The sequence below is a fragment of the Megalops cyprinoides genome, chromosome 12, assembly GCF_013368585.1.
Source record: "Megalops cyprinoides isolate fMegCyp1 chromosome 12, fMegCyp1.pri, whole genome shotgun sequence".
Lineage (NCBI taxonomy): Eukaryota > Metazoa > Chordata > Actinopteri > Elopiformes > Megalopidae > Megalops > Megalops cyprinoides.
Genome location: NC_050594.1, coordinates 7,302,844 through 7,316,118, shown reverse-complemented (window position 1 = coordinate 7,316,118; position 13,275 = coordinate 7,302,844). Strand labels below are relative to the sequence as shown.

Genomic DNA, 13,275 nt, shown 5'->3' with positions numbered 1-13,275 from the left:
CCTCTCCCTCTCTCTCTCACTCCCTCTCCCTCTCTCTCCTCACTCCCTCTCTCCCTCTCCCTCTCTCTCCCTCTCCCTCTCTCTCTCTGTCTCTCCCCCTCTCCCTCTCTCTCTCTCCCTTTCCCTCTCTCTCTCCCTCCCGCTCTCCCTTTCTCCCTCTCCCTCTCTCTGCCTCAGCCTCTCTTTGTGGGCTCCCTGGCTCCGCAGGCTTTCGCAGGCAGGCTTTCGCAGGCAGGCTTTCGCAGGCAGGCCGATGCAGGCAGGCCGATGCAGGCTTCCCTGTCGCTGGGGATGGAGCTGAAAATGAAATAAAGAGCAGTGCTTTTCCCTTCATGTGTTCAGAGGGAATCTTTAATGAAGCGCCGCGGCATTTTGCGCTGTGCTGAGTCGGGGAATCCCGCGACTCCACGGAACACACTGTACGAGACAGGGGTGGTGGGGGGGGGGGGGGTTTGTGCTGGAGCGTGGGACGCTGTGATGATGCTACCATACCCATGTGTGTGTGTGTGTGTGTGTGTGTGTGTGTGTGTGTGTGTGTGGGTATAAATGTGTATGTGGGTTTATGGACCCTGTTTTTGTTCTGAGATACAGATTGAAAGAGGGAGAACAGTGAACTTCACACAAAACACACACACACACACACGCAGAGCGTGAGGGTGATACAACTCCTCTTTTTCCTCTCAGCCTTTCACTCACTCACACACACACACACACACACACACGCACACACACACAGCGTGACAGTGACACCTCTCCCCCCCCCCCACAGAGTGCACGTGCGGCGGACGGATAAGGTGGGGACGGAGGCAGCGTTTCACCCCATAGAGGAGTACATGGTGCATGTGGAGAATCACTTCCAGCACCTGGCCCGCCGCATGCATGTGGACAAGAAGCGCGTCTACCTGGCCACCGATGACCCGTCCCTGCTGCAGGAGGCCAAGTCCAAGTGAGTGCCTGGCCTTTCTGTGTGTGTGTGCGTGTATGTGTGTCTGTCTCTGTCGGTCTGTCTCTCTGTGTGTGGGTGCGTGTGTGCGTGCGTGTGTGTGTGCGCGCGTGTGTGTGTCTGTGACCATGGCTATATGTACTGTGTGTGTGTCTGTCTGTGTGTATTTGTGTGTTCATGAGTGAAGGAGTTAACAAAAATTTGTGAGAGAGTGTGTGTGTGTCTTTGTCTTTCTGTGTGAGGTACAGAGCATGCGTGAGACAGAGTGTGTGTGTTTGATGTGTGTGTGGTGTGTAAGAGTATGGCCATTTAAGCTCATTTGTTTCTGTGAGCTCTCATACGCCGGCATGTCTCTTTGACAGGTACCCGGACTACGAGTTCATCAGCGATAACTCCATCTCGTGGTCGGCCGGACTGCACAACCGCTACACGGAGAACTCACTGAGGGGCGTGATCCTCGACATCCACTTCCTGTCGCAGACCAACTTCCTGGTCTGCACCTTCTCCTCACAGGTAAACCCTTCACTCTGCCTCTGTGTGGAGCAGGACCAACAGAACCGATTTAACAAGACACTCACATGCAGCATGGAACATGACTAACAGAGAGAGAAAGAGAGAGAGGGAGACAGAGAAAGAGAGAATGGTTGAAGGAACAGAGCAGAGCCTTCTTTTATCTGACAGTGTCAAAAACGGCACATGTCCTTGATAAACCTGCTGACCTTAACAGACAGACAGTGCCCATGGGATCATCTTCTTTATTTCCTACTCAATGGACAGGGCTAAGTGTGCACGCACCAATCGCAACCCCTTCCAGTGCCTGTCTCTGGGTAGTGTCTGCCCAGCCTCCCCAGGCCATGACCACTTCCTGCTTCCTGTCGTCCCGCAGGTATGCCGCGTGGCCTACGAGATCATGCAGACGCTGCACCCGGACGCCTCCTCCCACTTCTACTCCCTGGACGACATCTACTACTTTGGCGGGCAGAACGCGCACAACCAGATAGCCATATACCCGCACCAGCCGAGGAACAGCGAGGACATCCCGCTGGAGCCTGGGGACGTCATCGGGGTGGCCGGCAACCACTGGGACGGCTACTCCAAGGGCATCAACCGCAAGCTGGGCCGGACGGGCCTGTACCCCTCCTACAAAGTGAAGGAAAAGATTGAGACGGTGAAGTACCCCACGTACCCTGAGGCAGACAAGCTGCTGCACCTATAGAGGCTCGGGTGTGGACAGGACGTGGCGCGCTTTTTTTGGGGGAAGGAGGGGGGAGAGACTTCACCTGGGAGTGGGGGGGGGGGGGGGGGGCTGCACAGCGCTTGTGCATGCATGCCTGTGTGTGTGTGTGTGTGGGTGTGTGTGGGTGTGTGTCTGAGGGGACTCTTATTTAGGCACCCCACTCTGCCCTCCCAGAATCCCCCTCTCCGTAGTGCTGGACTCGGGTCTCGTCCCACAATTCCACTGGGCTTTTCGGAGACAGAGAGATGAACTGTTGGACAAAAATGAACGAAATACTAACACTCCTATTCAATGAAGGGATTTCAACCATTCTTTATTTAAAAAAGTAAATATCAACCTAAATTATGAACAACCACCTGGAAGTTCCTCTCCCCGTGTGCTGGTTTTGCCCTTATGTTCATCAGCTACCAACTACCCCCCCCCCCCCCCCCCTTTCTGAAGCCAAACATCCTCTTTCTTCTTCCTTCCCACTTCCCTTGTTTAATCTCTCACTCTGTGTCAACTCTGCCAACTCTGCAATCATGTCCTTTCACTTGCTATTAATTCACCCTTTCACAACACCATATTGTGCTTTTAATGACTGATTAGTTACTTATTTTTGTATTAGCTGATTTATGTGTCTGGGTGTGTGTGTGTGTGTGTGTGCGTGTGTGTGTGTGTGCGCGCTTGTGTATGGAGGAGTCCAGTTACGGTGCCTACAAAAGTAAATGGCTTCTCTTAGTCCTTCTCAATTATGTTTTTGTGCCCAGTGCAAAAGCAACAGTGACATTTGAACCTGACTTTCCAGGCCTTGACACAACAGCTCACTATCGCCCCCTATCTGAGCACAAAAGAAGACTGCACTCCAGATTTTTTTTTGTCTTATTTTTTGTTGTTGTTTATTTGTGTTTTTTTTAATCTTTTAACATTATTAGGTTTTAAAAATGAAAATAAGAGAAGATTGAAAATGGTTAATAATCATGATCCTTGTCGTAAGATTTTAGTCAACCATGAAGAGATTTTCATATTTTAAGTTTCTGGGCATTTTCTTTGATAACAACAGATCAAAATAAATTGGATAAACCAGATTGTGTTGCACTGTATCACTCTTCAGCAGGTCACAAACAACACTGGATTTCTGGTCACATGACACAGTAGGAGCACTCTTCATTCACCATTTCCATTTCTCCATGTTAAAGTTCCTCTCCATTGGATGATGGGTGGGGGGCGGAGACATAAATTGAAATTCATTCCCATGATGCCGTGCAGGAACAGGAGGCTGTGCTTGCATTCCTTCAGCAATTTACCATGGATATCATTTCACTGGGAGGGCCGATTTGAACAACCATATCAAGGAAATAAAACTCGCACTCAAATCCGTTGTCTCTAGACAGATGGTATGCGTTGTTGGCTGTGCGCCCTGGTCTATCTGAGTTTGTGGAAATTATATGTAAAATCATGTTTTTTTTCTGCCTCCTTTTTGAAATTGTTTCATAACTCTGTGACTGCATTACCACATGTAGAGCAAGCACACAGTGATTTCAGTTCGTGGAGTGTCTTTGTTAGAGCTGCTTATGCAAAAGAAAGAAAGAAATTTTGCTGTTTAGGGTATGTAGGAGAAGCATGCTGCCAACAGCAACAGTCACTGTTTGCCTTCAGGCAACAATGTTTAATCCTAACTACATCCTCATACTGTGAATACTTTGCACGACTTTCTGACAGATCAGTGTAGGTATCTGTCAGAAGACAATGATTCCAACCAGGAGGCCATTACTCTCTTGGAATTAAAGCAGGTGTTCTTAATAAATGAGATTAGGAACACCTGTTCCAATCCTAATAGAGTTCAGTGGTCTAGTGGTCTGTACCTGAATTTAAACCCCCCCTGCCAAGGTCATTGCAGTTGGCCCAGAGCATCTGGAACTGCTGCATTTGAAGCTTGATGTTTGAAATTACCAGGCTAAGGATTATCAAAGAAAAGATGACAGCTCACAGCGTGACGCAGAACAGTTCAATGCCTGTTTTCTGCCGCAAACAAGTAAAAGCTAATTAGGTCTGTATTGACAGATTCAAAATTACACTTCAAACGCTACCTCTCCGAGAAGCCGTCCTCCCACCCCCTCCTTCCTCCCACCTTCCAAAAGCAGTTAATTGAAAGTATCTCTCATAAAATAAAAAAAGCAAACCCACTGGGCTCCCTCGACTCCAAAAATAACTGGAGGGCTCTTTCGTTAAAGAACACAGAAACCCAATACAGTTGGCCTTTAGCAGCCGTTTAAGAGCAACAGCAGTTCAGTCAATTACTCTGTTAATTGGCCAGTGAGCAGGGCTCCCCGGTGAAATAAACACAGGCCTCATTTGTCCATTTTCTTTCCATTTGTAAAAGACCAGACTGCAGGACTCGCAGGCTCCTTGTGGGCTGGCGTTGAGGGTTCTCGGACACAACAGGGTTTGTGCATAAAGCTTTGTCCGTACCTGAGACTCACAGAAGGGTGGCCGCTGTTTTTGCCAGTCCATAAAAGTGTATACAGGCAGGTTGTCCAGCCACCTTCACATTCTGTCATCCTTGTTAACTGATTCTCATGCCACTGAATGCGTAAAAGGACATTGCCGTGGTATAAGCGTCTGTACTTAACACCTGACCATGACTGGTCTTACGCAGGAGAGGGGTTGAAGAAAAATTGACCACCTTGTTCATATTAATATGGCTTGTGTGTCTGCGGTTGCTCATTTCATAGTTAGTGGGTAAGGGTGAATAACACTACAGCAAAAGGTGGTAAAACCAGCAAAACAAGGATAACATTGGTATTCTCTCTTAACATAATGGCTAGGTGTAGTGGAGCACCAAACTCAGGGCATTGCTTCCTTACTAAATAGTTTGCACTCCCCGTTTAACCTTGGCATTGTCACTGGTGTTACAGCCTTGTGTATCGTTAACATTTATTTGCATACTGACTTTCATTAGATTGATTGCCGCCATCAGCATTATTCCCGACATGTCAGACTCCCTTCCGTCCACGCTGAGACTGGTAGGTTATTGTTATGCGCCCGTCATGTTAACAGTGAAGGGAAGAAGCAGGTCGGGAGGCCAGATACAACAAAGATCTACGCCACAGCGCTCAGTAGTCCTGCACCAACTGCCAGGGTCTTCGTAGGCATCCGGCATTTCTGATGAAGTGATGCAACTCTGTCAAAACATCAAGTTCTACTGAGGAAGCATAATGAACATCAAGGAAACGCAGCTGACGAGGTTCAGTCAAAAACTATGCCTTTTGCTAACACTGATGTCTCTGCACATACCTCCTCCGACAGTAATATCCTCTCTGATGCTGTCAATCTTCTGTCCTTCTTATGTCAGATGTCACGAATATACTCAGACGAAACCAATTTCACTCTGTGGAATTATTTATTTTCCTGGCAGGTTTGAAATTTCCTGTCTATTACTTTTGTATACTTGTTGTCAAGGTGAGTCACACCGTATAATTGCATTATACGGCAAAGCCGTACACAAGTTGCCTTTGCTGCTGTGATACCAAGATCAAATATCATTTAAAACATCTTTTTTTTACAGCATTTGCCAGCAGAAGACATTATTGCTTGACAAGTCGTTGCTCTGCTTAATGTATGATTGAGGGGGTGGTTTCCATATTTGAATGTGTCTGCAGAATTCATTGGACACAGTGTGAGTGTTACAAATGTGAAAGGTTCTCAGGGAGTGACATCACTGCTGAAAGCGCTCTGCTACCTGCTACCCCACAGGCTTTGTGTTGGCTGCACAAGCTACTCCTCTCAGCTCTGCTACATCAGCAGCGTGCTCTTTCCCCCCGGCCATTTGGACAATGGAGGCTCTTTGTCCCCACAGTTAATGTTATTTACTGAGCTGCAACATCAGCCAGTCTAATTCAATCAGCCCGAGTTCAAACGCTGGCCAAAGATTCTGAGGTGCCAAGGCTGGAGCAGTCTGGCAGTCTAATCACAGATATCACCATTAACTGTGGCGCCAGTCATAGGCATGATGTACGCATGATGCACTGACCGCTTTCTCTGTGACGGCGTGCCCAGTAACATCCTCACTCGTCCTGTGAGACGACCAATCCACGTGGCAGTTTTCTCGGGGATGTTTCCATACTCTAAAGACACATTGGCATTATCTCTGCTACTTAACTACTGGTCACTGTCACTGGCAGAGCTGTCTTTTGTGATGTCACCCCTCTTGTAGCAGTATCACCATTCTACTGTCATCGTCATTGTTCTTTCAGTGACATCACAATCCTTTGTGATGTCACCCCTCTTTTAGCAGCATCTCCATTCTACTGTCAACATCATTGTTCTTTCAGTGACATCACAATCCTTTGTGATGTCACCCCTCTTTTAGCAGCATCTCCATTCTACTGTCAACATCATTGTTCTTTCAGTGACCTCGCAATGCTTTGTGATGTCACCACCATTCCAATATCAACATCACTGCTCTATCAATGGCATCCCACTCCTTTGTGATGTCATAGCTCTTTCAGTGAAATCACAGTTCTGCTATCAACACCACTGTTCTTTCAGCAGTCTCTGCTCCACTGCAGTGATTCTCATCCCCGCGGCTCCTCTCCTGTGAAACCCAGCCTGTCTGAGTTGCCTGTGTTGTGATAGCCATTAGTGTCTGAGTGGCGCTGGATAAGATAGCGGGTGATTTAGAGCGCCATTCGGCCGCGCAGCGAGTGAGGGATAGCGCCCCGTCCCTTATCTCCGCAGACACCATACTTTCACATTTTACACAAAGCTCCTCAGCCCGGCCCATCGCTCTTCTCCCCCGAAACGCGGAGTTAAACTGCCAGGAAGAGCCGGAAGCTCACAGAATGCTCATCAGAGCTGTGCTGTCGGCTGTGCCCAGACTCACAACAGATAGAGGAATCTGTGGTCTAAATTGTAACATTGTGGTTGAGATGGGATGTGTTGGATTGATGAAAATAGGGAGTGCTGAGGGGCGTTAGAAGTGTTACAACGGTTATGACAATTTATTTTGAGTGCAATGAATCTAGGAGCATACAAACCAAAAAAAATTAAAAATCTAAACATGCATCCTTTGCTGTTCTTCGTAATGAACCCATTCGAGGATTTAAGTAGAGCTGAAAGCTGAAATAGTTCATGTTGTCATCAGTGCAGGGTAATTAATAATTTGTACGTGTTTGCAGAGAAGCCTCCTCATCCTGCTTGCATGGTTTAGTACATATCCCCCTCACTCCCTTTCTCATGCTTCACTTACTCAAGAGAGTGCTTCCCCACCACTGAGAGCTTGGCTTTAGGTGCTTTCTCAACTGATCCTGGGTCAGAATACAGATTTTACATTAAACAGTTGGGGGGGTTAGGATTATGGGTGGACATGCTGATGTTAAATCAGCTGTCAGGGGTAGAGAGTACCCAGAGCGAGAGCTTAGCCCAATTCATGGCTTTCCAGGGACTTCCCTTAGATCCCCAATCCCTCCCCAACGCACAGGAAGCCAAAGCTACCTCAAAAGAAATCAGACAAAATTTTTTTAAAAATGTGCTTTTTTGCCCTGGGACGTTATATCCCACTGACCTCAAGGGGGCAGTGTGTCCCAGATTCAGTGGATGCTGGCATTAATATTGATGAGAGCGTGCAGCTGGGCTGAGAGGGGACAGAGTAAAGTGAGATCTTAATGCCTGATGCACAGGTTACACACTGCCTCTCTTCTGAGGGAGCAGCAGCCATTATAGATAAACACAGAGAGGCATTCACCTTGAATAATTTAAAAAAAGTACAACAAGCCTCGCTCTGCGCTGCATGTGAAACCCTGGCGGCGGGGGCCAACGCAGGCATGCATCGGGAGTCCTTACCAGCTGAAATGTCTTAATACAATGCAGTACCATAAAAAATATATGGTGAGGTGGTGCAATGTATAGTGCATTTAGTCCCCATAGTGCCGCAAGGCAATCTTCAAGCAGGAAAAAGTTGGCACGCCAGAAAGATGGGTCTTGAGCCAAGGTTCAGTAGCTGTTATAGAGTTTGAGCCTTTGACTGACTTTGACAAATAGCTCCATAGGAATGGAGCCTGGCAACTGAAAGATCAATTATCAACCCTGGCCAGAAGAAACTTCTTGCACTTATACCGTGCTTACACTGTGTGATTTGGCTGTGGTGGTTACCCCCACCACAGCCAAATCCTTAGCAAATCACCTCTTCCAGGGGGACTTGCCTCTCTTACATTTTTAACATGCTACAGTCATAAAGCTGGATATTTAGTGAGGCAATTTAGCGTAATTAGCTGAGGGGTGCAACAGTGATGGCCCACGTGGTAATCGAACCAGCAGACTTGAGGTCACGAGCCCCGGCTCTTCACTGACACCGCAGCTCAAGATCGAGATGTCTCGTTTTGCGTGACAGAGTCGGCGACCTCACGACGACTGTCTCCGTGCGCTCTCGGCCGCGGAAATGTTCCGCTCCCAAGGCTAAACGTTCGTGTGATAACGCGACAGCCGCTGCGAGGCGGCCTGCCCGCGAGCGCTTCCAGTAGCCGATAATAACCCGAGGGCTAATGGCGAGCCGGTCAGAATAAAGAGCAGCCGGGGGGAGGCAGCTGAGCCTGGCGGCGTACGCGCTCCCTGCGTGCACAGAAGCCCGAGCTGTGGCAGGAGCAGGCGGGGATCGGAACTGCCGAGTCACGGAGCAACCTTACCGAGAATCGCTGACACTCGGGAGCTTTAGCGGGCCATTAACTGGCCAGCTTTATGCATTAACTGTCAATTAGCGCTCCGTTAATATTTAATACAGAAGCAGTCTTTTGTGCATTTGGCCATTTAAAGGTTTATGTGTGGGGTTTTTTTAAACAATGTTTGCGTTTTAGTTTATTTCGTACAAGGTGGGGGCTGCAGATCACTTTCACTATCTCAGTAATATAGACTTTCAGATAAACTATATGCATCTATGCGTGTGAGCATATGTCAGCATCTGTGTGAGTGAATTTGCGCGCGTGTGTACGAGAAAGACAGCTAGAGGGTCTATGATTTGTATTACGCATGCGTCATGAGCACATCTAATTAGGTTGTTTTACCTTCTGTTGAAGATACACACAGAAAATGTGCTCTGATCCGAAGTTTTCTTGCGCAATGTTTTTTTAACTGGATACTTTACCCTGAGGTGTGCAGTCAAACAGTTGTATAACATTTTCAAGTTGCGTAATTAGCCCCATTTTTTTTTACATTGATACATTGGTATTTCTTGCTCTCTCTTTTAATAGCGGTGAGCTTATTCTAAATAATTGGTTATCATTAATACAGAATCATTTTTTGTCTGATTTGAAAGTTGCCTACATCAGATGCTTGTTGGAAACACAAGAATGTTCAAATTGTATGCGCATAACTGCAAAATTTTGTCAACACCTATAATCTGGGCTATGTCCTGACCTGGCAAGAACAGAGATTGCTGTGGTACGGTGTGAGAGCATACATCTTGTAGTGTGTGGCGTCACCTCTCGCGATACCCTACAGTGATAAGGATGTCAAAGCCATTCAATGCACGCTTGCCTTGAGGTGGGTCAACAGTGAAGTGACTGTTGAGCAGCACATGACCTGGAGCAGGACTGGAGTGACCAGACTTTGAACCCAAGAACAACGAGGTCCGAATAACCCTTCGAAATGGCTGCGACCAGTATGTTCCTACCAGACATGCGGCTGTGATGTGGGTGAAGCCGTGCAGGCAGAGATCTCCCTGAGGCAGACCCTGCTTCCTGTCTGGCATGAGTATGTTCTCATTATGCCGAGGGCGGAGGAATAAATAGCCCTCCTGGCGACTCATCATATGACCCAAAGCGCTGAAAGCACTGAGGAACACAAAGATCCAGGTATTGATGGATGCCGCTGCCTCCTCCTCTGGGAAACCTCTGCCACTGCGGGATGGGGGAGGCTGAAGAGGCACAGATCAATCAGTAAGGTAGCAGCTGCTGCCAGCACTGCACTGTACTGCTTAGAGCAGAAAGCATGCGGTCACTCTCACGGATGTGAAGAGGGATCAGTTTCTGAGGGTGAGGACCGAGACATGACTGCAGAACGGTGTCTCCCTTCTCTCAGTTCTGTGTATCGATGGGGCGACAATGTCAAGCAGGGCATTGAAGTGGTAACCTGAAACTCATGAATCGTTTACGTCCACAGTCTGAAACAAAGAATTTTATAGAATTTACGAGCTAGCTCATGTGGAAAAGATGTCTCCCAATTTGTAGTGCAAAAGAAATGATCAGGAATCACTCTGACACAAGGATGTGAGATCATACAAACAAACACATTAACACACACACACACACACAGACTCACTTACATTTCAGGTCACAGCAAAGGTGACATGGAAGCAGTCAAGTCATTCATTTTCAATCTAGGGAGGATGCAGGTTCACAACACTATACAATACCAGTGACACTCACTCAAACACTCTCTTTTATATGGCCTACGGATGACAGATTACAGGCCACAGGTTTGGTCACTGTGATTTAACTCTGAGACAGAGAATAGGGCACAAGTTTTGTTAGTGGAATGGAAATCTGATGTCTGTGATGGAATAATGAGATAGAAGTATGAGCACAGCACTGATCACTGTGATGGAACAATGAGATAGAAGAAAACAGAATTTGGATTACTGTGGAGGAACAATGAGACAGAGGAGTGAGTAGAATTCTCATGATTGTGATGGAGCAATGGGATAGAAGGATGACAAGATCGCTGCTCACGGTGATGGAACTCTGAGACTGAAGACCGAGCAGTATTCATCCCTGGTGGAACAATGAGATCGACGAAACCCAGAACCAATATAAATGTTTTTCTAATCCTGAGATGTAGTTGTAGAAAATAAATCACAGGACCAGAGTTCAACTGAAAGTGAGGCAATTTATGCTGTAGATTAGGTAGCAAACAAATTACATATTGCAAGGTCAAGTAGGCCACAACTAATGGGGAGCTAGAAAGAAAACTGAGGATTGATATCATGATATTTTACACCCCAAAATTAACACCTACTAATGTTAGCATTAACCCAATGGGAAAAAAAGTTATCATACTTACAAATTTGTTTTATTGAACAATAATGATGTAATTACTACTGCAGTGATGCTTGTATAACTTGGAGCAGTGCCCTGGAACCACTCCAACTGTTATAATTTCTATATTTTTCCATTTTGATCTTAAACCTAGATTATATCCACAAACCAGTCTTCTTACAACACAGATGTCTTGCAACAGATCGGTTCTGGGGAAACAACAATAAAGGAATTAAGTCAAACCATTCAGCCCATTTCAAGAACAGAAAAGAAAAATGCAAAAACAACTGGACCCAGAGACATCCTTCACCCTAGCACAGAGATGACAGAGTGTCCTTCAGTAAATTTCCCAGCAAACTGGTAAACACTTGCCAGACACTTCTGAAACCCCAGAAATAAGTCAGTGTGTTTTATTACACTCCAGATCTTACACTGGTCACTTTGATGGACCGCTGAGAAGGGAGACTGAGCAGAAGTCTGGTCACCATGATGGAACACCGATAAATTCTACATTCCATTTCCATGGCAACGGAGTGGAACAACAGGCAGCTTTGTTTCCCGGAAAGCTCTGAGGTCAGGGAGTGAAATTTGGCCCTGACTGCATGGAGCTTTCCTGTTCTCCATACATTCACCTGGTTCGCCTCCAGGTGTTCTGGTTTCCATGCTTCCATGTAGTCTACATAAACTCCAGTGTGCTGGTGACTGCGTGTGTGTACTTGTGTGTGTGTGTGTGTGCGTACAGAAATGGGAAAAAAATCCATCATAATGTATTTTAATACAAAAAGCAAAATACACATAACGTAAATGTATGAAAGGGAAGTATCAAGTGAGAATGTAGCAAGTTGAGCAGCAGCAGTTGTTTAACTAGCTAGAAACAAAGACAACATAGCCTATTTCAGTTGCTGACCTTAGTTAGCTACCAGCTTCACAACAGGGGTGAACAGAGATGAAGCAGGAGGAGGAAATTAATATGTTGATGTATCAAACCTCATGTGATCTTTACCTGTGTTTATTGGAATGACTCCATGGAAACATGATATTCTCTCATGGGGGAAAGGGAGGGGACACCAAAGTAATTTGATTAGTTTGAAAATACAAATACACTCTCTAGTGTGTCATGATACAAACTGATCAATATTTTTCAAAGCCCGTCAATGCAAATTTCAAAATACACAACAGTTTTTCAAATACATATTTCAAATACGTGTAATACAAATACTACCCATTCCTGTATGTGTGCGTGCGTGTGTGCGTGCATGCTTGCGGTCTGTGTCTGTGTCAGTTGCTATGTGTGTGTGTGTCTGTGTGTTTTTGTCTTTCTGTGTGAGGTACAGAGCATGCGTGAGACAGAGTCTGTGTGTTCGATGTGTGTGCGGTGTGTAAGAGAATGGCAATTTAAGCTTGTTTGATTGATTGGTGTTCCATCCAAGCTGTGGTCCCACTCCATGCCTGCCAGGCTTGGCTTATACTCTCTTTGACCTTTTAAAAGAATGAGGTCACTGCTCAGAATACATCGATGGATTCCATCTTCATCATCACTGAGCACCACTTTACTATTCAGCGGGACCAGATGATGTCATGGTCAATTTGCAGCACCGAATATGGATATTACTAAACTGCTGGCGCTGGTGTTGGACACCGCTCACCTTTGCTGTCATGGTTACTGTACACCGTTCGCGGTGTCAAACGCAGCCCAGGGGAACGTAATTGGTGCTGTCACGGCTGTTCCTGGGGGCCCAGCTTGTTTTGATGACGCTGCTGCGGTGGCCGTACTTTGCGTAATCAAAGTCAGAGTCAGGTTTTTTTTTCTATCTGTGATCTGTTGTTCTTCCACATTGTCCCCTGTCATCAACACTCTTCTACACATCACTTACAGCCCTCCACCTCCCCTCTTTCTCCCAGGAGATTAACAACATATGCAGTAACGAGGCAGCCGCTGCCGTCTGTACAAAATAAATTGAGAACAACATTAAAACAGAAAGCTAAAAAAACTTCCGAAGCTGTTTCGCATTGCGCCGACCCCCGTAATCTTTGTCTGGTCGTTAATCAGACGAGGGGAGAATATTTGAATATGTAAAAAAGTGACG

The 13,275-nt window shown here is 46.4% G+C and overlaps 1 protein-coding gene across 2 annotated transcripts in view; it reads left to right on the top strand.

The window, feature by feature from the left end:
• The window catches only part of LOC118786778 (alpha-(1,6)-fucosyltransferase), a 22,754-nt gene extending 20,549 nt beyond the window's left edge, over nucleotides 1–2,205 (top strand). For both annotated transcript variants that reach the window (XM_036542092.1, XM_036542091.1), the window contains exons 7-9: nucleotides 770–946; nucleotides 1,306–1,456; nucleotides 1,830–2,205. In XM_036542092.1, coding sequence (XP_036397985.1) covers nucleotides 770–946; nucleotides 1,306–1,456; nucleotides 1,830–2,159 — 658 coding nt within the window. In that variant the 3' untranslated portion in view covers nucleotides 2,160–2,205. The remainder of the gene's footprint in view (nucleotides 1–769; nucleotides 947–1,305; nucleotides 1,457–1,829) is intronic.
• The last annotated feature ends 11,070 nt before the right edge of the window (nucleotides 2,206–13,275 follow it).